The following is a 25,834-nucleotide window of genomic DNA, read 5'->3' as shown; positions in this document are numbered from 1 at the left end:
GCCTTCATATGTTGGCTAGAAATGAAAGGGAGCTGTGTGCGTTTAAATTATCCAGAGTTTCTATAGTTAATATATTAATATAATACTTTTTCTGAGACCTAAATTCATCATTGACAGATCTGTTCAGAATTTTTGTTTTGTACTTTCTGTGATACATTATCTGCAAGACTGTTTAATAGTGTGATTTGAATTGAGTGTGAAGTTTTAACTGACCAATTCAGTGTTGTATACGTTTCAAAATTGTGGCTTGCGATGAGGCCTGCTTACACGCATTAAGAATACTTAAGGCAGTTTATATATTACATGCTATCTTTTTCACTATTTATATTTTGTTGATATTTTTTGGATGGATCTTATTGCTTCTTGGCTGGCTACTTCAAGTATTTGTGTAATACAGTGCTTTTGTTGTCTGCTGATATGGATCAAATTTTGAGATTGTGCTTTGCTGCAATGCCTGAATCTGTTTTGATATAGCTTCTCTTGCTAGTTCACTGGGAAGTACTCTGGGAAGTAGTATGGAAAAATCGCTGCTGAACATAACGATTGTAGATAAAAGGCAATTTAACCTACTACTGACTATTAACTAACTACTGATTCCTATAAAATGGAATAAAGTGTCATTTAGTATGAAGTTTGATAGATGTCTCTCTATACGGTTTGATTTAAGCACAACAATACAAAATACATAAACACACAAGAATAAGTATAAAACTGTGAGAACTCGAGTTACTGTAAGGAAATTCTCACTAGAAAAGCATGGAAAGCTCAGGACAGAACTCTGGCAGTGCTGTGGTGTCCTTTTCATCCACTGCCGCAGCATGTTTTCACTCCTTTTGCACGACTCCTCTGTGTCTACCTCATTTACACAGGAAGTGGATCCTTCGCCAGCCAACCAATCCTGCAGGTCAACCCTGACCTCCATGTAGAGACTCTGGCTCTGATTGGCTGCCTAATTGCTGGAGTCAGACTGTCTTTCCTTTGTTTAACATTTTGCAGGATCCTGGAAAGACTTAAAACACATTGCTCCCCCCCTCATGTTATGCAATAGCCCTACAAAAATATTTAGACCTGTTCTTTTTATACTGTGACATTAATGAATATTACATACTCCTGTCGAAAGTGTAACAAAGACACCAGTCTCCCCTTGACTTATAAAGCGCGTCAGAAATTGTAATTTGAGTAGGGAATTATAATGACAAGTCTGAGTTTGTAGAAATTCCTCTGTGCTTGCCAGGACTGAAAAGGACCCAGGCAATTAGAGTACAGTATATCATTGTTTGTGTTTGACAGCCTTTTTCAAAATATTTTTCCATTGCATTGTCGTCTCACTGCCCATCCCAGGTTGTTCTAGGACATCAAACCAGTTAATCAGTCTTGTCACTGAATTTAAGTCCTTCTTTTCATGAATTTTTTCTGCATTGACACGTACCGCTGTTTGTTACGCCTGTCATATCAAACCTATAAAAACAATGCATTAATATTGGTATCCTTAAAATTCCTAAAGGTATATACATGCTGAATATTTTTACTTAAAAAAAATCATCTTCTACCCTCTTCAGCCACCAAACTTTAATAATAAAAAAGAGCAAAAAAGTGTCAGGGTTGGTGTAGTCTTTCTATTTCTTTCAACTGTCTTCTTGTGCCATGCTTTCCTTTTAAATGTTATTTTATTTATCTAATACTTCCCAATGTGTATTTCTTCTCTCCAAACCTGTTGTTGAAGAACTCTTCAACCTCCTCAATCTTTTCTCCATACTTCTTAAGCTAGTTGATCTTGCTCTGATTTCACCTCCCTCCCTATTTCCCCTGTAGTAAAGTCCAGGCCCGGATGGCCTTCTCCTCCTATCTCCACCGGGTCCAGATAAGGCTTCTTGCAGAGAGCAGAGAAAACAGTAGCTCTGCCTGGCCAGAGAAGGACAATGATCAAATGGTAAATAACTTGGGATTATAGAGAAATATTTAATATTCTAAATAGTGAATAACAATACAATTGTGTCAGCTATAAGTTTTATAATTCATTAACCTGTCTTTTTTTACAAATTTATGATCAAATTAGCTTTAATTTTTCGGAAGTATCCAAATGCCTTAGGATTTTACTAGTTCATTAAGTTTTGATATTTCGTGGTTAATTAAACCATGAAACAGGAGTTCTCCTGATGAGCATTTTTTTATTCTTAGCAGAAGTCATAACTCAGCCTATATCAACATAAATCAAATTATTCACACCGGTCTGCTAAAAATGCATAGTCTTTCTTTTTGTAAATGATTGCACTGGGAAAAATGCGATGCTGTCTGCAGAATTTCAGTAACTGTATTACGAAATACTGAAAGCAACCTCCCAAAATGACTTGCTTGGAATTTGTCTGCCTCAACTTCAAAGGAAATTAATTTTGGAGGTAGCTGTGTAACCAAAGGCCAGCCCCTTGGCTGACATGTATTTTTGACCACTCTTTCTGTTATCCCGCAGGAGTTGGTAATGCGCTTCCTGAAGAAAGCTGCCAGTAACCTGCAGCAGGACATGCATATGGTGTTCCCTAGCCGCCAACTTTCCCTGACTGACCGTCGATGCATGTTGTCCCATCAGCTGGGGGAATTCATCCACTGCTACAACAAGGTTGTGATTGTTGTGTGTTTTTTACATTTGAGTAAAGATGCAGTTTCTTTTGTCCTCCCATTTTTTTATTGTCTAAGTTTACACACAATCTGCAAAGAAGACAAATAACAAAATGTTTGTTAATAAATGAAAAGTTTTCATATTTATATATTTAGGAGACAGAACAAATGGTCCAAAGTTTGGAGAATATTAAAGATGAAGATCGATGTATCAATCCAAATGTATTTCAGGAGTTTATTCTGGAAGCGAGGTTGGTGTATTAAAAATTACTCTTAGACTGAATACTGATTTCTGTTCTGTAAACCACACTGCAAGCAACACCATAGTGTGCATAAGTAATTTTAGCACAGAGAGTATTGCATTACTTCCATTTTCTGTTTATTATTCTGTTTATCCTTCTTTAAAGTGAAAGTGATCTAGAAGAAATCCTCACTTTCTATACACACAAGAACAAATCAGCCAGCGTCTTTTTAGGGACCAAATGTCAGAGTTCCAGGACAGAGAGTACCAAACAGTATAGGAAAGGCTCAGGTGAGCCTACAAAACATCACATTAGAAAATGTAAGTAATTTTTATAGTATATGCTTATACAGTTCTCTACAGATATCAGAGATCACTTAGTTGATTTTGAGTGGAAAAAGTCTGTTAAATTGAAGTCATTAATGTTTCACTGACAGGAAAATATTGCCCACAATTCATGATCCAATTAATTCCAATCTTTTATTATCTTTTTTTTTTCCTCTCCTCTCTCAGTAAAGCCTACTTGATAACCGCTGTCTTTTCAAACCTGTAGTAGGTGCAGTTGAATGGACAGAAACAACTTTGAAAACAACTCATTTTGCATTTAAAATCTGAAATGGGATTAATTTTCACATATTTTTCCAGGATAAGAAGTTTAAATTCACTTTATTTAATGCATCTCTTATGTGGTCTCTGATGTTTGCACATTTTTATATGAATGTTTAGAACATTGTAACATAGTCTCTATTATTAAGGCACGTTGCTTAGGTTGTAATGATTGTCTCATCATAACACATTATATTGACACTGATGTGGTAGACGTTTTAAGCATTCACTCAGTAATTTGTGATATTTTTGGGGAGCTACTTTTTCAGTTGGGGCTGCTTTATCTATGCTACTACAATGATTCGGAAATCATAGTAGTGAAATTCTAAAATGTGGTGTTTTGAAGATAAGTGTATGCATTACCATCTGTGTTAATGCCATTTCTCTGCCATATGTTTTTCTGCCCCTCACCCTCCAATCAGCTCTTCTGAATGCCAAAGAAGACTTTAGTGCTTCTGAATCTTCAGTGACTATTGTCAAGGCCATCCAAGCAAAAAGTGGAGTAATGCAAGAGAACACAACCCATCCCAAAGAGAGCAACACAGCTATAAGTCTTAAAGTGGACAAGCACAGTAATCCTGTCCAAGATAGAGATATCACATACAGTACATTTAATGGCGGTGGAATTAGAAGCAACAAAATCCCGCTTGGAAATACAGGAACTGAAGTTCAACCTGAAACTTTAGCTCAATCTGAAACTCAGAATAATGCAAGTGAAATGAGGAGTACACCAGATGGGGATGCTGGCAGTAAAAATTCCAGCTCAACAGCCCTATCAAAATTAAAAAAAGTCAGTGAGGTACAGCCTGATACTGTAAGAAATAGTAAAACCCATGCCAGGTTTCTGGCTTCCCAGCACACTTCATCTTATCCTGCAGCCTTAGACTGTGAGCATATCTACCTGCGGCACTGCTTCCCACCATCTGTATCTGAACCTCAGCCCCCACCTTATATTCAGCCCCCACCGCATCCACATGCTGAACCTCAAAGCAAACCAGAGCCGGCTATAACTTATTCATCCAACACCCTTCAGCCTACACGTGTCATGTGGGCTTCATCAGCTTCTAGTTCAGCTGGATCGGCAGCTGCTGCTGATATGCTGCAAAGACTCCGGTATTCTCATTCAGAACATTCATCCATTAATGCTGTCTCTATTGGAGCAGCTTCCAGCCCTATTGCTGTGAATATCTACAGTCCGAAAGTCTCACGTCCTTCCTCTGCAGGGCAGGGTAATCTATGTTTATCTTCAGTCAATAATGTATGGTATAAACCTGATACACTGTGCATATGTCATTGAAAGAGCACTTGTACTCCTCTGATCTGCTGTACGATTTGCTTGTCCTTCAGTGATTCGTAAGACGAGTAAACCCCGACCTGGATCTGCTGGATTGTTTAAGGAGCTGGATTCACTCTCAGCTCAGGCCCAGTCTAATCAACAGGCTATTGTGTCTGCCCTGAAGAAACTAGTGGAAAAACAAGCAGCTCGCCAGTACACTACATCCAGCCACATTAGCCTGCTTACACAACATGTGAGTCCTCTGTCAGCACTAATTACTGTTACCTGTAATGTGGTGATGTATAAGGGTCATCCTTCATTTTTTACTTTTCCTATCAAATGGAAGTTATGTACAATTGCCTCAGGCAATATTTGTATGGAACTTGGATATTAAACAAAATCCTTTTATCATGAGAAGACTACGTTGATTTTGAAAGGTTATATAGTTGTAAAGAAGCCTTTGCTGTCAGAAGAAAATATTAGAAAATGTGTTACTCAAACAAAGAAGCAGCTGGTATTCTCAAACACATAGACTAGCTGCTTCGGAACTCAGACCTCAATATTTCTGAATGGGCTTGTTTCCTTAGATTGCTAGATTTCTACGAATTCTCCCAAAAAAAGAAAAAAAAAACAGGCTGTATTTGAGTGTGGACACTACAGTTATAACAATTAATTCATTTAAGGTCTTTTGTTTCTAAAAATAAAATGGTAAGATAAAAGATAAAATTCCTCAGCAGGGATATCTGGGTGAAAAATGCATTTTACCCTCTAGAAACCTAATGCTCTAATCCAGTTATGTCAAGTGTATCGCCTTTTTTGACTGTAGCATGCATGGGTAGTGTTTCTGATTGTGTGGTATGTAGTTTAACCAAACTTTGTGAAAACAGTAATCCAGTAATGGATGCTTTCTTGCTTATGGGCAGCACACAGCACAGGGTACAGCTGATTATTTTGACTGGTTAGTATTTGGTCTAAATATTAATGGTAAAGTAACTTTTCGACATTTAAGATCTAAGTCAAAGATCAGTGGATTGTGATAGGAACTATAGGGTACAACATGATGTTTAGTTGAATCAGTGGTAAATGCATATCTGCAGCAGCTCTGTGTGAGGTCTCATTATCAGATGAACCACAGGGGAGGTGCTTTGTGTTGATATTTAACAGGCAGGAAGAATTTTTTCTGAGTAATTGATGCTTATAAATAGAAGAATGTGGCAAATTGGCACCACGTGAGGGTGAAGGCATAAGAGGCGTATGTATGCTACTTTTGTTTTTTCTGTCTATATTTCTGCCCTCTAGGTTTTCTAATTCCTTTCCTTCTTTTCTCCTCTTTTATACAGTGTCACTAGACCACACAGGATGCGTATTTTAAGCCTACCCTGTCCTCAGCTCCAATGTATACTGTTACATTAGAAGGTGTTTGCATTGCTTACCATGAAAATTCATGATGGGTCTTTTATTTTAGGTTAAAAAAGCACATGAATTAATCTACCCTTTGATTTCTTGAACTTAAATAAAAAAATCTACTTTTTAAAATGAATATACACATTAATTTTAGAAAATTATATCACTTTGCATAATTTGTTTGCCCCCTTTCACCCCGCTCTACAATCGTCAGTAAACCCACAGGACCACCACAGTGGTGGTTGCTGGATCAATTTGCAGGGCTGCAGTGACACTGATGTTGTGGTGTGTTAGTGTGTGCTGCATTGGTACTGTGGTTCTCAAAGTGGTGGATGTACTGAGCTATTTTTGAGGTGGCAAATCAGTGCATGATGCAAGTTTCTTGTAATAATCCACTGAAAATGTGATTTATCACATTATTTAGTTTTGTTCATAAGAAGGCACGATTTTGTTTGAATTACAATTACTAAAGTAACTTCCAGTGGAGTTTGAAATCAAAAGATACATGCGTGTGGCAGGGTGGGGGGGTGGGGTGGTGTCTCAAAAAATTTTCTCGTTTGACTGTATACACAGCATTGCTGTGTCTGATCTACTTGTACCAGCACAGCACACACTAACCCAAGACCACCACATTACTGTTACTGCAGTGTTGAGAATGAGCCACCCCCAAATCATACTTGTCCTGTTGTGGTCTTCCTATAAATGTTTCTATTGTCTTTTGGACTGCCTGAAATGAGCTTGGACCCAAATAACTCATTAGTGCATACATATAGATGTGTTGTATGGCTTTCTCTTTGCATAACAGAGATTCAGTTTGCAAAGTTGCATTTCTTGATGCAGCGGAGGTCTCTATTATGGCAAGGGTTTTTTTTTTTTTGTATTCCGAAGCTCATGTGGCTGTATTTATCACTGTAGCATGACAGTTTCTTATGCAGTGCCATATGAGGGTTCAAAGGTCATGCTAATTCAGTATTGTTGAACACAATATTAAGTATGGTAGATGATAAAAATTCTTAGCAATATTGCATTAAAATGTTCTGTTTGAACTATTTGACCGTTTTTCACCTGTTTGTACCTTTGCTTCAATAAGTTTGTGATGATATTTCTCTTAAGGTTTCACTCATTTTTCTCCTGGAGTGTTTTGCAGGCACTTTCTCAATTTGTTTATATTTACAAAAAACAATTACATACCCTTGGTTTATTTATTTATTATTATTTTTTTTTCTTGTATTTTACATAATGTTTCAATTTTTCTGGAAATGAGGCTTATCGAAGTCAAGCATTATGTAGGTGTAAATGGCAATTTTTAAAAACAAAATCAATCATTCAAAGTGCCTCATGTGACCCTAGCCATGAGGGCAAGTGAAGCACGATAGCTATCATGAAGTAACTTTTCAGCTTTAACATGCATCATTACCATACTCACAGTCAGAACAGCACAGCATAACAGCATTTCTGTTTCATCTCGGCTCATTTAGCCCCAAATATAGAAGCTGTACATGCAAAGTTATTCACATTAGTAAAGCTTACTGCTATATTAGCTTGTATTTTTTTTCTACCCTGGAGAACTGAGGCTGTGAGATATTTCATTCATCCACCAGCAAGTCTTTTTGGCAGGAATAACATCATAGTTTCACTGACAGATGTTTTAAATGTGTCTATTCCTGCACTAAATGGATAATTTGCTGATGATTTTCCTGTATTTTTAGAACTGTGGTCATGAGAGCAAGAGACAAATAAAATGAACATTAGGTTTCTGGAAAGGGACATACTTTGCATATCTGACTTAAGTCAAGCAAAATATATTTAGCTTTTCAATTCAATCATCAATCTGGGATGGTCATTTCTGAGGTATTTACTGTTTGTAATGTGGCTGAGATATGATTGCAATTTCCTCCAGCTTGGACTGGAGACGTGGCACTGCATAGTGGCATTTGACCCACAGACAAACTAAACTCAAATATTAGAGGGTAAAGGAGGAAATGAAAAATTAAAGCTGCTGTGAAAGCACATTAGGATATAATTCATATTTTAAACTGCACTTGCAATTATGCATTAATATTTAATATTGTAATATTGTTTTTTTTTCCCAAACAAGGGTTGATGGAAGTATGATGGAACTAAAAGTTGGTGTATCCTTTTATCTAAATGGACCAAAGCATCTATGATGGACCATTACAAAAACACCATTACATGCAAAATGAGCTATGTCGCACAGCTATTTAGCCCAGCACTGTTGTTGATTTTTAGTGTTGACCTTGCTATTTGTTAAATATAATTGTCTTTGATATCTTTGGAGATAGTGGCTCTCAAGCAAATATTAGAAATAAGAGAACGAACTTCACCAAAACTAGGAAAGCATCCAAGGCCTGGCTGTGCTCTGTCAGATATTGAAACACCTGTCTCTAAGGAATGTTTGACATTTCCCTTTGGTATGACAACCAAACAAACAATCTGTCCACCTGCATAGAATCCCAGTCTAATACTCTAGGAAAATTAACAGTTCTGTCATAGGAGTGTGGGAATATTAAAGTAAAATTTTAATCCAAAAATGACCTTGTAAATATGGCACAATTAGCAGAAAATCTAGATAGATAGACATGTAGACAATACATATAACACTTGGACATGCAGGAATAATAGCTGCAGTATGATTTGTCATGGACTAGACAAGTTTCTGGATGTAGGCAACACCAATGTTCAGCCAAATCTTGCATCAAAGGATTGCACAGTTTGGCCAGATTTTGTTGGTGACTTCCATGGCGTTTTTCTTGTTCATATCTGAAGATTTTGCAGGGCAGTCCAAATATATGAATGCTCCTGAATGTTCATTATGCCAGTCAGTCACATTTGCAGCCCTTCTTGGAATACAGTGTTAGGAATGTTATGTTCCTCTGTAAGATGATGAGCAAAAGGCAAAACCTGGTTTTCCAGCAGCTCACTTGTACTTTGCTTCAAATTTACTGTCACCTCATCCATCATCACATCACACAGCCTTCTCCAGCTTGAACTATGCTTTGCATGCGGTCCTCAGTAAAGGCTTCCTGAAGTCTACACAGAGACACACGATGTCTAGGATCGTTCACATAGTTAGAAAAGAGATTCTTCTCACCAGATAAAATGTTCCCAGTCATGATTATTTCATTTTTTGTCTCTTCACCCACTGGAACCAGGCAATTTGTGTGAGCACAAGTGAGCAAAGCCGTCTTGTGTGTCACTCTGTTGCATATGTTCGTGGTATGCTGTTCCATACAGAGTGTTTTTTCAGAAAAAATGGAAAAGGTCCTGCGTTGTATTCACAAACTGTCCATCAGTTGTGTATTTCAGCCATAATTCATAATTTATAGTATGAAAATTTCCTGTAGACTGGGATTTTTTTTGGCACTGCTGGTCGACCTGAGTTACTGTGCATTTTTTTTTGTTTTGTTTTGTTTTTTTTGTGTGTGTGTTATACACACACAGAGTGAATAGGAACAGGACCAGGCAAGCCTATTTTCCTGTACTGCCATCGGCTGTTAAAGTCTTTGTAACACAAGAATCACTGTTATATCATTAATGGGCATGCACTCATTCATGTGAGTCCATAACAGGCATCTCTCTTATTAGAAGTGCTTGAGAGCTGTTTGGATGTCCTGTGTTTTTGTGACAGTCTAAAAATGACACAGCAAAAATACCTATATCCAAAGGATTTTGTACAATCAATATTTTTTATGCTTTCAGAAGATGTCTGATGTAGGTAATTGAAATGGAATATGTTGCATGTAATATGACATTAAGTGTTTTTATTGCTTTTAAGATGTTTTGCACAGAAGGTAAATAAGCATAGCTAGAGTCATTTATTTTTATTGTGACTTTGTGGCTGAAAACATCATGAAAACATGCTGAACATGCTTTAAATCCTTAACCTGCCAGCTTCTAAAGTGTTATTTAAGGTTTATAACAGACATTTTTTGTCAGATGATTCGTCACTGTTTGGGCATGTGGTAGTGCCTTCTCCTCAGTCACCACAGTGTACATTGCCACATTCAGTCAAGTGTAAACTAAAACACTCATACTGAGGATTAAGGGGCAGACCGCTGGAACTAATGCAAAGCCACCAAATAAAGTTGTGGACGTCAGAGTATCAGAATTCATAATGGTAGAGTAGGGTTTTGTGTGTATGTGTGTGTGTGTGTGTTTGCAATGTTTGTCAGTACATAACTTGGGCAGCAAGAGTTTTAAATATGAGATCACATGTTTATTTTGATTGTTGCTGTGTAATTAGATTGTTTGTCCTTCCCATAGTTGACCAATTTGAACTTGGCCAATGGAGTTTTCAGCAAAGGAGGACTCAACTTGACCCCAGGGGTCCTGCCTGGAACAGTGAAAGCTACACAATCAAGCATAAACTTCTCTGAAGCTGGAGGGTAAGCGTCCACACATACAAGCATGCAAATATCTGTGTGGATTAACAGGGAGCTTTATCTGAACTCTTCTCGAAAGCCTGACATCACAGTTTATTAATATGAGAGAAGTCGTTTCACAAGCGGTCTTACAATTTTGTAATAATAATCATACACCATCATGCAGCACAGAGTCACAATGAATCATTACATCAGGGCTGTTTCTGGTACTATTTTAGATCATTTCTTTATTTTGACTTTAAGGTATATAGTCATTATTTGGACTGATAGGTATTTGTGTTAACAAAGGCTAGGTCTTGTAGATTAGCTGTAGCATATCTCCTTTGTGCCATGGTAAATGTTGGAATTGGAGTAAAAGGATATTTTGATTGCATCATGCCTTTATCCTACTTTTAATATTACAACCTTTTTAAATTCCATATATGCCTCTTAAGGCTACAGTACACTTCTCATGGAGAAAATGTCCACCTGTCTTCTGTGTACAATATGATGCAACTGCAAAGAGCACAAACTACAGCAGATGTTGTGAGCCCTGTGACAAAACCTGTGATTTGTCAACAGGCAAAATGAAAACTCAGATTATACTAGCTACCTGTAAACTCATTAAGGTGCTTTCAGCTTTGCACAACCATCTCAAATGTTGTCTATGTTAGAAGTATGCTGAGGCCTTTATTCTTTATTGTTCACACTTGCTTTTACTCACAGTCCTCAAAATGAGTACAACTACTCTTCCCTGGGATTGACACGAGGATTTTAAATTAGGCTTCAGTATATTAAAAAAACATTGATGCTAAAGTGACAACATAGGGACTAACTAAAAATTAGCAGGCTGTAGGCTCTCTCTGTGTAATCATCTCAGGACAATTTTATAAGTGCTTAGTTTGTGTTGGCCAAATAGGTCACAGGCAATAAAACTTAAAGGCCAGTTTAATGGTCTCTGAAGAATCTTTAAAGAGAGCTGGGAGTCTCCAATTTGGTGAAAAATAAGTAATTTAAGCTGTGGGACTTAGCAAAATTCATTAACACTCCTTTGAAATTTGAGAATCTTTTATCTGTTAATAAAAAAAGCTTGCACAGTCTTAGCCCTGTGCTTAATGAAATTAGTCTTATTCATCCTCTTTCTTTCTTTCTTTCTTTCTTCCTTTCTCCCTCTCTCTCTTTGTCTCACACATACACTCACTCGCTATGTGTGTGTGGGCATGTGTGTTATGCTAGGCTATAGCTGAAATCTTTGTTGTAAATAATTCACTTTTTCTTCCTGACTGAGTAAGAGAGGAAAAAAAATTACAGTTTTTGTACTGCAAATACAGTTTCAAGTAACTTTTCACATGTAGTTTGATTTATAAATCTTTGTTCATTTAATACGTAATAGTTTCATTTTACAATTACAGCTTCAAAATCATTGTGATGTTTCACTGAACTCTAATAGGTGAAAGTAAAGCATCTGCCGTTGCTACTCAGCTCACCACTGCAGAACTTCACTGCTAGTGCATTTCCACCAAAAGAACTCTGGTTCTTGAACCGGTTCCATTCCTGAATCTTAGAAGCTTGGTTCCTTCCAGTAAATGGCCTGCATTTCTACACATTTAGAAGGGAACCAGGAATACGAAATCAGGCGGGGGGTGTGGCTGTGGCTGAAAACAGTTCCAGAGCCACAGATAAACTGTTGGAGTCATGACAGGGTCATTGTTTATTCTTTGTTTGCCGTGGAGTAAGACCAGAGTGAGATATAATACATTTGTGAATGTTGACGAGTTCAGATCCGTTCTGCTGAGCTTTTAAACAGCAGAACAAAGTAACCAAGAGCCGCAGCTCTGACCAATGCGCATGATATCGCTTCTAACAGCACCAGGAACACACAAAAACAGAGCGTGTTCCTGTTTTATTTCTTGTTTTGACTTTGACTTTAATGATTCCACATCAGGGAAATTCACTTGTTATGTTAAACATATAAACCCACACAACCTGCACAGAGATCAGGGGATTTAAATTATTGCACATGATTCTTCACATTGTTGGGAAAAAAAGGCAGAGGTAGTAATACTGGTAGTGATAAACATTCATTATCTGCAACCGCTTATCCAGTTCCAGAGCCTACCTGGAATCATTGGGTGCAAGGCGGGAATACACCCTGGAGGGGGCGCCAGTCCTTCACAGGGCAACACAGACACACACACACATTTACTCACACACTCACACCTACGGACTTTTTTGAGTCACCAATCCACCTACCAACGTGTGTTTTTGGACTGTGGGAGGAAACCGGAGCACCCGGAGGAAACCCACGCGGACACGGGGAGAACACACCAAACTCCTCACAGACAGTCACCCGGAGCGGGAATCGAACCCACATCCTCCAGGCCCCTGGAGCTATGTGACTGCGACACTACCTGCTGCGCCAGTGTGCCGCCCTAGTGGTAAACAGATTCATTCATTCTTTCTTTCTTTCTTTCTTTCCTTTCTTTCCTTTCTTTCTTTCTTTCTTTCTTTCTTTCTTTCTTTCCTTTCTTTTCTTTTCTTTTCTTTTCTTTCTTTTCCTTTCCTTTTCTTTCGCTTATCCAGTTCAGGGTCGCGGTGGGTCCAGAGCCTACCTGGAAACATTGGGCACAAGGCGGGAATACACCCTGGAGGGGGCGCCAGTCCTTCACAGGGCAACACAGACACACACATACACACACACATTCACTCACACACTCACCTACGGACAACTTTGAGTCGCCAATATACCTACCAATGTGTGTTTTTGGACTGTGGGAGGAAACCGGAGCACCCGGAGGAAACCCACGTGGACACTGGGAGAACATACCAAACTCCTCACAGACAGTCACCTGGAGCGGGAATCGAACCCACATCCTCCAGGCCCATGGAGTTATGTGACTGCGACATTACCTGCTGCGCCAGTGTGCCGCTGCTATTATTATTATTATTATTATTATTATTATTATTATTTATTCATATGAAACATTATAAATGCTCGACTGGGTAATAACGATATATTTGAAGCTCTGAGCTCTTTCTTGAGTTGCTGAACCTCGACATGCTCACAGACGATACGCCTACAACTCTTCTTTGGTTCCAGCTGGGAACTAACTTTTCTGGTTTTTGAACCAGTTTATGTCGGTGGTAACATACCCAACAGTTCCAGTTTGCGAACTGGAAACATTCTGGTTCCTTGTTGGGAGAAAAGCGCTGTGTGTAACTTTGAGAGGAGGGGAGGAAACTAGCCCCTCCCTCCCCATTGATTTCAGTACAATGCTGTTAAAATGAATTATTCTAGGGGGAGCCCCAGCAGCAAAAAAAAATCTTACCTATTGTTCCTTTAAGCCCTGCTTAGGGAACCCCTTTAGTCTTAGAAGGGGAGGGGGTGGTTATCCTGCTTTCAGCAGCACTTGAATGGTAATTGAAAGTATTTATTTGGTACTTCAGAGGGTCATGCCACAGGAAGGGTTAAGCATATGTGGTTTATTTTGTATTTTTATAGTGTAACATGTGAGTGACAATGTCTTAGACACTTTGGCCCTCATCACTCCTTCTCTGTTTTTTTTTTAGTTTGACTTTTCCTTATGTATGTCAAGGAATTATCAGAATGTCTGGCTTTTTCCCTTTTTTTAATGTTTTTATTTTGCAATAATCTTAATATTCTCATAATGTTCTTGTTTAGATGTGCATAACAGCCTTTAACTCTAATAAACAAAATGTCTTGTTGTTATTTTCTTTTTCTGATTATCTGGGTACAGAGCACCTTTTACTCCACTGATTTAATACACTGTTGTTACCACTATGCTAGCTCATATGAAAACCAAAGTGACTCACCTCTTCTCCATGATTTCTGGCCATCGCTGTGATTAGTTAGAAATTAATCTTAATTTTGTTGGTGATTAACACTGAGAGAATGTAGTCTTTCCCCTAAACTATTCCCCTTGTGTTTTGGCAGTAAGTCTATGTTTGTAGTAAAAGGTTCTTTTCTGGTCAAAACGTGGCATCTCCTTTGTACAGCATCTGCCTGGAACTTTCCACTGTCTGCTGTCTGCTGTGCCTCAAACCAAACTAAATTAAATCAAGCCAGTTTGTTGTTATCCCTAACCATGCATGTGGTTCACTAATACTAAATACTTCTAAAGTATCACTATTCTAAAAATTTACTTGGTTATATATACCTGATAACTTGACCCCTACTTTATATTTTAACTCTGGATTTCTGGAGCTCTGCCTCTAGTGTTTTGAGACCAGGGGTCTGTGCCAAACATGCTGAAGCTGTTAAGCATACTGACTCTTTAAGAAGCCAAGGGGGTGAGGCATGATGCCATTCAGAGAGCAGGGGCCTTTGATGTTGCTCTCACCAGGAGCTGCCAGGTATGCTGTATCAGCACTTCCAAACCATATTCCCACTCAGGTATTTTTTCAACCATTGTACTTCCACAAACATACCCCTCATTGTAATTGTAACTCCTAAACCCACTGTTGGATCTTATTGAATGTTATCATAAGGAGCACACCCTATAGGTTTGATTTAATGAATCATCCCATATTTAGTGACAATGAAGTATTCTAACAACAGGATATATGAGCTGTGGCTGAGTGTTGTATTATTAGATTTTAACAGCAAGTGTGTGGCAAACATTGTAAATGACAGTGTTGTCATAAGTCTGTGAAATATTTTGGTAATTTTAGCTGCTCTTGGAAGGGTGCTTGGACTGCCTTTGCTCTTGGCTTAGGTAGAGATTCATTTCCAGTAAGTTATTGGGTACCGCTTGCAAACAGTAATAATAGACGGGTTTTAGGATTGTAATGGAATGTCATAATTATTGGATATTTAGGTTTTGGAGTACAGCAGGAAGAATGTGGAGCCCAGCAGAGAAGATAATGCTGATTTAACTTTCTCCTTTACCTTGGCTCTTTGTACCAGCTGTATAGTATTCAATCTACTTTTCCCTCCAGAAAAAATAGAAAAAGATAAAAAAGATTTTTATTTCTACACTATTCTGCTCTCATCATCAGAGCAGTGCTTTAGTTATCTTTGTAGATATTCCAGAGCTTTTATCAGACATAAATTACATAAAAGTGTGATTTATGCATATGGTTTATTACGTTTTGGTTGTAGTAATAAACATTTGACAGAAAATGACTTAAAGTGTTTAGCTGTCTTTCAGAGTAATGAAAGATGTTATATCGTTATGAACTTACCTTGGGGAACTTTGACTCAGACTAATAAATTTGGAATGCTCTACATGAATAATTTTTGGCACATTTTCTTAAAAGCGACAATACCCCCCTTAAGCAAGGTCATGATGTAAGAATTAAAATTAGTAAATATGTTAAGGAACTGAAATCATGGTCATGACTTGCTCTACTGGAACATTGTATAGGAGTAACTAAACTGAACATGTACCTTGTGACAGCAACTTATAACTGAACTGGAGTAGTGTACAAAAGTTAGAGACCACTCATCATTTATTAAATTGTTTATTAGACAGACACTAAAGTTGAGCTGTTAATATTTCATCAAAGGTCGATTTTCAAGTAAATGCTTTACAAAAATGTTTGGGAATATTTCTCATATTTGATGCAAGAAATTCCCAGTGCACCAAATACAATAAAATCTGTTATTATTAAATTAAGGATATTTAAAGCTTAAATTAAAATCAAGACCTACTCTTGCTTCAGATTTGAAAATAATCCACATCTCTTCCTGTCCATCCTTCTGCAGTAAGACAACTAAGCATGTCTGAAAGGATGTGTAGCTGTCGAGAAGCTGTTACTGAGAACAGGAAATGGACTGAAACATTTACAAGTTAAACAAAGAAGCTGTTGATGTTTTTTGAAAATGGACTGCTCATGCTAGAGTAAAAGATGTTAACACATTAAAATACTAATATATGTGATGTCAAATTAAGTGATGAAGACTTTTGTGTAATTTCAGGTACGTATTTCCTGCTTTTTCCCTGTATATTACCCGATAGTCTTAAAATGAAATAAATGCACTTCTAAAATTTCCACAGTAATGTGTGTGAGACAAATTTTGTTTAATTACACAGAGGAGTATAAAAAGGTCTAGAACTGATTTTAAGTTTAGATTTGCTTTATGGCTGTGTTCAGAATAGTGTTGTTTCTCATCATAAAAAAATAATGAGAGAATTTTGATTCTAGCAAGATGGAATTACTCAAAAATGGAGTCCAAGTTCAATTGTTTCCTGATGTATATCCAGATATTTGAGAATAAACAAATAAAAGTTACCACAGTTTGTTAAAAAATTAGTTTATTCACTTTAATGTGTTCCAGATAGAGGGCTGGGTGCTGGGTCCTCTCCTGAGGTAGTGCTGTGAGAAATTCCACTCAGCGATAACAGTAGTGTGTTAATGAGTCGACATAGACGCCCAAGGGGCAAAACAGTGGGAGTGATGCCCAACTTCACCTAGCTGTAGGTACTTTTCTGTGACTCCATATTCACATATTCATATATCCACATTGTTTACCAGGCTGAAAAATAAAACCATTCATTATTTAGTTGCAGATTAGGAACAAAAATCATAACTGCATGCTGGAAATGATGCTTATTGTATGTACCATGTTGATTTTAACTTTTGACCTCCTAGAATTCCTTTAGTCTCTTCTGGCTAGCAAATTATTAACAATACATTCAGTGTCGCATGACCTTCCATTGGCCATGTTTTCCTTAGCTGAGCAAAGACAGAAAGAGAATGCAAAAGAAAATAAATAGGTGATGGAAATACCCTGATCTTCAATGTCCTGATGTTAGCCACATTGACCAGCTTGCTGCTTTGAGGTATTACTCCAGGGCTAAGGAATGATGCTGAATGATGTAATTTCCCTGAGCAGGCCCTTTTCCCACATTAATATGTGGATGAGAACAATGCCTAACATGCATGATTGGTATTGTAGTTATTCCTCACATCAACATTTGGGTACAATAAGCAAAGTATGCAGATGACTGACAACTCTCAAGACTGTAAGGGGTGAACTTCGCCTTTAACACACAATACACCCTCAGCTTCATCAGTGCAGTTATTTTTTGCATATATATCTTATGATCATATTGTCTCAGATTTTGTTTTTAATCTTCAAATATGTGTTGTTTAATTACACAGAGGAGAATTAAGAATTCTTGAACTGCTTTTAAGTTTAGATTTACTTTACTGCTGTGTTCAGAATAGTGTCATTTCTCACTGTAGAAAATAATGGGAGAATTTTGATTCTGATTGCCCCAAATTATTTCCGTAATTGCACTGATCAGATACAATTACATATTATGTGAGAATTGTCTGATTATTTATTATTATTTTTTTTTTTGACCGAACACATGAACCTCTACTTTATTCCTGTTGTTTCATCCTCTATGCTTGCACTGCTCTTTACACAATGATTCAAAGACATTCTCACTGAAAGACAGCTTTTTTTCACTGCTGCTGTATTGAACTTGATCAATGGGGCCTGCTCTGACACCTTGTAGTTGTAGACATGAACAAAAAAAAAAGCAAAGGTCTGTCATAAGCTGAGCTCAAGTGAGAGCTAATCGCGTTACAAACGCGTGGAGCCATTCAAAGGTTTGCTTTTCTGGGCACTCAACTGGTGATGGTGATGGAATGTGACATGTCAAGCACAGAGCAATGAGAGGTTATGTGTTCTGTAATGCAGATATTTGCCACAATCCACACACTTACTTGGCCTACCAGCACCAGGGGGCTTTAAGTGGTGGGAACAGAACCTCTTATTTATTTAAAAATTCGAGTTATTGAAATTAAGAAGAAATATTCAGTATTTTCGGGGTATTTAACAACATAGCATAGACTCATTAGTTACTATCAGTGTGTTATTGAATGTCTTATAGAACACAAATTTCAGTTGGAGTTTGGCATACAGCAAGAATTTAATTGAAAACTTTAAACTGTTGTCATAGAATTGGAGGAATTCGTAGTTTTTTCTTAGAATTAACCTTGACAAAATGCAATGTGATATTTCCTTAGAAATAGTTACAACAGGATCAAAAATTTCAAAGTTTTTTTTTAATAATGTCAATTATCTACTGTAGAAATATTAGTTTTGACTAGGTAATATATCAGTAGATGTAACATGCAGTTCCCTAAATTCACTATTTCCCACAGTACATATTCACCACAGTTTTTAATACAAACAGTTTTATTACTAATTAAAATTGATAAAGCCACCATCCTCCATTTGCTTATAAAACATAATGGTCCAACATTTGTGTATTAAGAGTAATCTCCATTTTCCTCTTCTGTAACAGGTGTGAAGCTGTGGGAGTTAGAGAACACAACATGGTCACACGAGACACTTCACAACAACGCTATCAGCCAACACCAGGTAGCTATCAGCTCCAGTTTGCCATTAAGCAGCTCCAGCAGCAGAAACTTCAGTCCAGGCAGCTACTGGATCAGAGTCGCACACGACATCAGGTCAGTGATTTTTAGTATAAACAACATGTTACAAAGTGTTTATTATTTTTTTCACAATTCTGGAAAATTGTCTGCTCTGTTTTTTATCTGAGATGGGGTGATGACTGATGGGGTTATATTTAATATACATTCTGAATATTATTAATATGTGTATAATATATTCTTAGTCCTACCCAGTATAATAGTGTGCCTGAATGAACTGGAACAGACATACTACTGCTCAAGTGGCTCTTAGTTTGTGTGTGTGTGTGTGTGTGTCAGGTGAATTCAGACTCTAAATAATGACGTGTGTCACTTCTCATAATCTTAAAAAGACATTTCTGAACCTGAAATGTCTACCACTTCATTTTTCTGTTCCATGTCTCTTCACATTCCTAGCTTATGAATGTCTATACAAACATTTTTCGTTTAGTACAATGTTTTATTAATTTTACAGTGCTGTTCACTCAGTATTCTCCAATACATCCCCCAAGGAGTCCTGCAAATGCTAAGATATGTTATGGAAAATAAACTGAATAAAACTGTAGAGTCTTATGAAAGCTATCATGTTTAATAAATGAGGCAAAATCAGAGAAATACCTTTTTAAATTTAGTTAAAGTTTGCAAAACATTTTTAGCTAGAATAGCTTCATGAAACATTGCCATAGGTGACAATTATGCTTGACTGAATATCAGATAGCAAGCTTGGTTCTGCTGGACTCTTGCAATTCTTCCAATGTCTCTTTGACCCGGAGAGCTTGTGTTAGGGCTCTGCACACCAGATGGGTATATCTGCTTACAGGTGAAATTTACGTAACCTTATGTTACCAAGAAAGCAACAATCATATTTAATTATACATAATAGTGTGTTGTGGTGTTTTTAGTATTCTGTCTGTTAGCAAAATACAACCTGTGCAAATATGGAAAAAAGGTTTTTTGTAGTTGCGGTTCTCTGCTTATTTCAAATCTTCTTTTTTTTTTTTTTTTTTTTTTTTTTTTTTTTTTTTACTGTAGTAAACTGTTGTTACAAGGGCATGTTGAGTACTCTGATTATCTACAGTTCAAACATGTTTCATTGTGGACTGAAATATAGTAATCAGAAGTGTGTTGTGATTTCCCTACTCCATAGTGCAGTCACTGGGTGCAGACTGCACGGCTCCTTAGCTGGTTTGGCCAACAGCCACTTGGCAACATTAGAAAGGTGCCCTTTCCTGGCCTTGCTCAACAGAAGCATATACCCAGACCCTCCAACCTGCAAGCTCAGCCCTCTCATTCATCAAAACCCAGTGGCCTCAGAACACACTTACTGTCACACTGCTAGATGCTATTAAGAAAACATACATACCAAGCATAAACACATGAGTATACATCCTTTTGCAAAAGTCCCATGCTTCTAGAAAATATATGTGCACAGGGTAGTGCTATGACTTTGCTTAAAGAGGCCTGTAAAACTCTGAAGTTCTCCAATCACGTCAAGTTTAAAATGGTACTAGATGGAAGGAATGCAAAGCATTCCAGGCCGGTTCAAATGACATTAGCCATTAAATTTTTTTTCAGTGTGGAATATATTTACCAAGTCCACCTACTCATTCAAAGGAAATCTTGTCTAAACAAGCATGAAATGTGAAGAATTTTTGTGTTGTGGTATGTCCGATTATAAAGTATTTAGTGTCTGTTTTGATAAGTTGTGGCATTCCTTTCTTTTATAAAATTGAATGAAAATTTGGATTGAAAAATACTGCTTCTAATATGGGCATGAAGATATGGTTGTCATTTTGCAGAGATCCAGAAAATGTGCTGAAACATTAATTAATGTTCTCCTATGAAAAGTTTGCCCAGATCTACTGGAACTCGTGTGTCTGTTTAGTTTCATATGGTTAGTGTCAGTGTCATAGTGCATATCTACAATGTAAAGTTTTTCTCCTGTTCTGTTTTTACCATTAATTTTTTCTACTGTATGTTTGTCTGTCTCCAGGCACTGCTGGCTGCACAGACACTTGTGCCCGGTGCTGCACCCCAAAGCCATGTTCCTACAAGCTCATCCTATGTCCCTGTTAGCCAGCAATCCCGGTATACCCTCAACCAGCCTGTGAGTCAGGGCACTCAAAGCCAGGCCAAAGCTCAGATGCATGCGTGTGGGGTTAACATTCTTACTCCTAAACCTCCCAGCACCATACCTAGAGATGGATTCTCACGCAAATCTAGCAGCCAACGCATAAGCAAGTAAGGTTACAATTCAAAAGTACAGTACAAATGCTAAATAATGATAATAAGATACAAAATGTTTTTCGAGATATTTTGTAAAAATCAAGCAAAAACATCACTCTGTTGTTTGTTCTTTCTTTTGATATTTTATTTAACTACCAAGAAAATAAGTCCAGTGTGTTTACTGAACAACTTGAGCCACCTGTTCTGTTCACCCCCACACCATGGCATATTTTAGGTTTTACGCACATGACTAATGGATAATAGTCTGGTTGGTCCTTTTTGTCTATGGCTTATAGAATTTTACATACATTTTTCCTCACTTTGAGCTGAAATGTAAACTCATTTTTCCACTATCTTGAGGACCACCTGAGATGTGCTGGGACCCAGAGAACTCAGTGACATTTGTGCAGAGTACTGATGAACGTCTTACCCTTTGTGTAATACAGTTTGAGATTTTATTATTGCCTTTCCCAATGTTTTTTGTGTTGCCTGCACCTCATTTGAAATCTATATTTTTTACCCTTATAATGTAATTGATGTATGGTCAAAATCTAAAAAAAAAAATTCAGTTCTTTATCAGGACCAGGTGTTTAACCTGGTGTTTGACAGTGGTTGTGTCATAGCAAATAAATGGCAGATATGCTTACAGTTGTGCTTAACTAGTGTTGTGGTCTGTGGCCACTTCAGAAAGGAATTTAGACATTCATTCAAACATTGTTAGTTTTTCCTGATGTATAGAACTGTGGCTGTAAATTACAAATCAGTCAAGTACTTTAGCCAACAAACTATGTAGAAAAAATTCACTTGCTGACAATGCACAGCTGCTCTGACATCCAGGAGTAGTAGTGGGATATAGAGTTTATGTGAAATTTATGAACCAATCGTGTAAATTTGGCGCTGCTATTTTTTGTACTAAAGATGTGCAATTTTTTTTATATAATGGTTTAGTTATTTTTTAAACTAACTATTTCACCCGCTCACTGATTCTCCACAGGCACGACTAAAGAATATTTAATAATACCCTAAATATTTGAATAAAACTCTGGACTGTTTATTTATTTCTAATTCTTAACATCAGTAATTAGACTATTTTGGTGTTAGTGGTACATTCACAGTGTAGCTTAGATTAATACATTTTAGTTAATAAAAATGAATTTACACACAAAAAAAACTAAAACATTTGGGGAGGCCCCTTTTATAAGGTTAAAATCATTTTATTCAGGTGGTTATAACCACTTTATATGTTAGTCTCTTTATTTCATTAGGAGCCAAATGTAACATTATGTTTTGCTAATTTCATGAACATTGCACAGGCCCTGCCTATGTGTGAAAGATACAATGCTACCATCATTTCTCATCTTATGTCAGCAAATGTATACATGCGCATACAGGCACATGATAGAGCTCTGCCTTCTTTATAAACAGTGTGGTTCAGCTATCAGCAAAGCCAGTGTGGAGCCCAATCATACATCCCCCATATGGACGTATGATTCGGCTCCACACCAGCGTTAGGTATGGGCAAGGGTGGGTTCAGCCCACCCAAACATGTATCTTGCCTGCCCAATCAAAAATCAAGAATTTACCAGTATCATTTCTAGTAACGGCTAATTGGGTGAGCAATTTTACAACCCGCCTCCAGAGTATTGAATCAGAAAAACATGCGTCAAGTCCCTTCCAGAGGCACAGCTTCAACAGGAATGAATGGATTGTGGGTGACGTTTTTTGGATAGTGCATTCTTGGAAGCATGTCGTCTTCTTATGATGATTGGTAGAAAAGTCAAAAGAAGGGTTGAGACTGCGTAACCATTTCTCAATCAAAGAACTACTGTGAACATGATTGATAACCCACCTACTATAAGACCGTAATAGAACGTGCTAAATTTGACCTGATTTTTAACAAGGCTTTCGATGCTCATACTAATGACCTACTGTAAAACTGATGTGCTTCATTTACTATTAGTGGAGCCCTTTTGGTACATGTTCCTGTAACTGAGGTGCTATTATAGAAACGATAACGTGTCTGTCAGAACTCAGAAGATGAAAATACATTAAATGTGTGCTCTGTGAGCTGTAATTTAACATAATATAGTGAAAGCTGGCCACTGTGAAAATTTATTGTGATACTTTTAATACATGTAGCCTTTGAAATAAATGACCAAATGTTTCTCATTTACATTGATCTGCCATAACATTATGGCCACCTCTAGACTGGAGCGCTGAGAATGAGAATGAGAAAACCACCCAAAGGGTGCTAACAAGTTATACAGAGCCACATATGGACTACAGTCTGTTATTGTAGAACTACAAAGTGCTACTGTATGATATGTGGAGCGGAGAGAATGGACAGTGAGTGAAATAAGGAGGTGGTTGTAATATTGTGGCTGACTCGTGTATACCACATTCATTCGTTAGTTTTTTCATTGTATGTAATGACATCTCCTGTCATTTCTACAAGCCCATCTTAACATAGCAAGCTACAACTGGCCCTGGCTATCAGGCTGTGTTTAAGAGTGCTTAGGAAACCTTATTTTGTTTGGAGATTTGCAGACAAAGGGTGGGAGGTTGGGATCAAGGGAGAAAGGACCAGAGAAAGCCCAAACTGTCATCTGTTTCCCACGCTGTAGCATGACTTTATTACTGCACATCTGGCCAAACTACACAGCAATGGCAAACGTCTGTGGTAGCAGCAGCCTGTTTGCTGGAAGTACATGGGCCACCATGGTGGACTACTTGGAGTCATACAACATGCTCCCTTTGCGCCTACTCCCTACCCCCAACTCTCACACAATCATACTCTACACACACACACACACCAACACAAACATTAGGGTCATGGGACTATTTGTCTAGAGTTGGCTCATTTTTAGATTTATGTGCATCAGGGTTGTTAATTGTTTTATATTTAAAACAATTAGACATGCTTAGTAGAAGATTTGATAAGCATCTAGAAAGAAATTAGTATAAGTGGGTGAATAAATATAGCTTGAATGAACAAATATAACCAAAGAATTTGAGGGACAAGAATGACACCTCCCAAAAGAAGTGGTCAACTGCTGATACATTGCCTTATATGCTATAGTTTCACAAATTACACCAGATGACAATCTGGAAAAAAAGTTCTTTGGGTGTTCTATTACAGATTCCTTTGTCTGCGCTTCATTTTGGAAGAGATATAGTTTTATTCTTTACTGTGGAATGGCTGTATGTGTCTGATGCCTTGAAACACTGTCCTGCAGGAGGCAATTCTCTAGCCAGAGAGTATAGGAAAGTGGGGGTGAAATTAGATTTGGGTTACTGGACTAGATGAGAATGTTGTGGGATTGGGCCATTAAAGACAGCTGGTCCTAAGTGGTGTGCGGTGTGTGAATGTTGTTTAGTTAAATAAAGATTATCTTATTTTCTCCTGTTGACATCAAATTTAACAGAGTTAACAGGGAAAAAGGAGAGTAGAGAGAGAGTAATGGCAGGTAGTTAAAAAGGGTTAGACAGTTACTGGAGTGAGTGAAAGAAAGAGAGAGAGAAGATAGTGAAGAGAGCAGAATGATGGGTGCTGGGGAGGGTAGATCCAGTGTTTGCTCCTCTGTGTGCCTTCCTGGCTCTTGCTGTGTTTACCCTCTGCATGCGGAATTCCAGAGCCCCTCACACTCTCCACAGTTGTGCATTTTTGTGGTCGGCCTGTGTGACATGGGAGAGTGTGGGAAAAACGGAAGCCTGAAGACCAAAAATGTTCAAATGGAAACACCGAACCAATGAGAGAAAGATATATGGAAAGTAAGGGGGTTTAAAATCAAGAAAAAAAGGGCACAGGTGAAGGGAAAGTAAGAACGTATTTAGAAGAATGAAGCAATGCAGAGTAGAAGATAGTAGAACAAAGTGGAGGAAATTACAAGTAAGAAAAATTCATTAGAAACAGAAAATAGATCTTAAGCTGTTTCCTTAGATTTTTTTTAACCTCCTTTTAAAAGACATGCCACATCAGGATTTGTGTCCATGTATTCCTTATAATTTTTCTTTACTGGAATTCTTTGAAGCTGCTTTGTGACATCAGTTTTAAAAAGTGCTATACTAATAAATTTATAAATTGATTTAATTTGATTTACAATGAAATAATAATAAATTCACTGCCAATGTCTGAACATGTCTGTATAGGAGCTGAGTCATGCCCTCTTTAGAAAATGACTAGGCTTCCTTCCAGATAGGCCATTTAAAGCACAAAACATTATCCCTGTGGCATCTATCACTGTCTAAAATTTTTTTTTTTATTTAGAAAAATTAAATTAATTTGCAACTTGAAGTGCATTGTAGGATGACTAGCAAACCAAGCATTAGTACACACAGGGTTTGTATTTTGGCAAAATTTAATGACTCTCAATACTACTGGAATCCTTAGTGTCATGGGCTATATGTTGTTCCATTGGTGGAAATCTGGGGAGAATGATCACCACCAGATGGGCAGTGTTCTACTCACACACTTGTCAGTTTTAAATATAATATGTGTAAGCTACATTGGTTTGTGGCCTAAATGTCTGGTGTACAACTGACAACCCACTTTGTATATGCTTCTTTGCACAGAGGAATTGGAGCTTACAAAATCCATAAATAATTGAGACCAATCTGTACCTATTTAAACATGTTATGGACATTGGTTGGTACTTTGCATCACTTAAGCTG

General features: G+C 37.5%; 1 protein-coding gene across 3 annotated transcripts in view; it reads left to right on the top strand.

Moving 5' to 3' along the window:
• Nucleotides 1–25,834, top strand: part of ttll5 (tubulin tyrosine ligase-like family, member 5) — a 64,007-nt gene that overhangs the window by 30,754 nt on the left and 7,419 nt on the right. For 2 of the 3 annotated variants that reach the window (XR_010802127.1, XM_066667142.1), the window contains exons 23-31: nucleotides 1,813–1,930; nucleotides 2,468–2,614; nucleotides 2,770–2,864; nucleotides 3,021–3,175; nucleotides 3,883–4,689; nucleotides 4,808–4,989; nucleotides 10,425–10,546; nucleotides 18,808–18,976; nucleotides 20,931–21,178. Coding sequence is in view for 2 of the 3 variants with exons in the window: in XM_066667142.1 (XP_066523239.1) it covers nucleotides 1,813–1,930; nucleotides 2,468–2,614; nucleotides 2,770–2,864; nucleotides 3,021–3,175; nucleotides 3,883–4,689; nucleotides 4,808–4,989; nucleotides 10,425–10,546; nucleotides 18,808–18,976; nucleotides 20,931–21,178 (2,043 nt within the window). In the remaining variant the exon portion in view is untranslated. Of the gene's footprint in view, nucleotides 1–1,812; nucleotides 1,931–2,467; nucleotides 2,615–2,769; nucleotides 2,865–3,020; nucleotides 3,176–3,882; nucleotides 4,690–4,807; nucleotides 4,990–10,424; nucleotides 10,547–16,823; nucleotides 16,897–18,807; nucleotides 18,977–20,930; nucleotides 21,179–25,834 lie in introns of those variants that run through there. The other variant, XM_066667154.1, reaches the window with a different exon arrangement.

This window comes from Hoplias malabaricus, chromosome 1 (genome assembly GCF_029633855.1).
Source record: "Hoplias malabaricus isolate fHopMal1 chromosome 1, fHopMal1.hap1, whole genome shotgun sequence".
NCBI classification, from domain to species: Eukaryota; Metazoa; Chordata; class Actinopteri; order Characiformes; family Erythrinidae; genus Hoplias; species Hoplias malabaricus.
The sequence above is the reverse complement of the archived record's forward strand: the minus strand, read 5'-3'. Positions and strand labels throughout refer to the sequence as shown.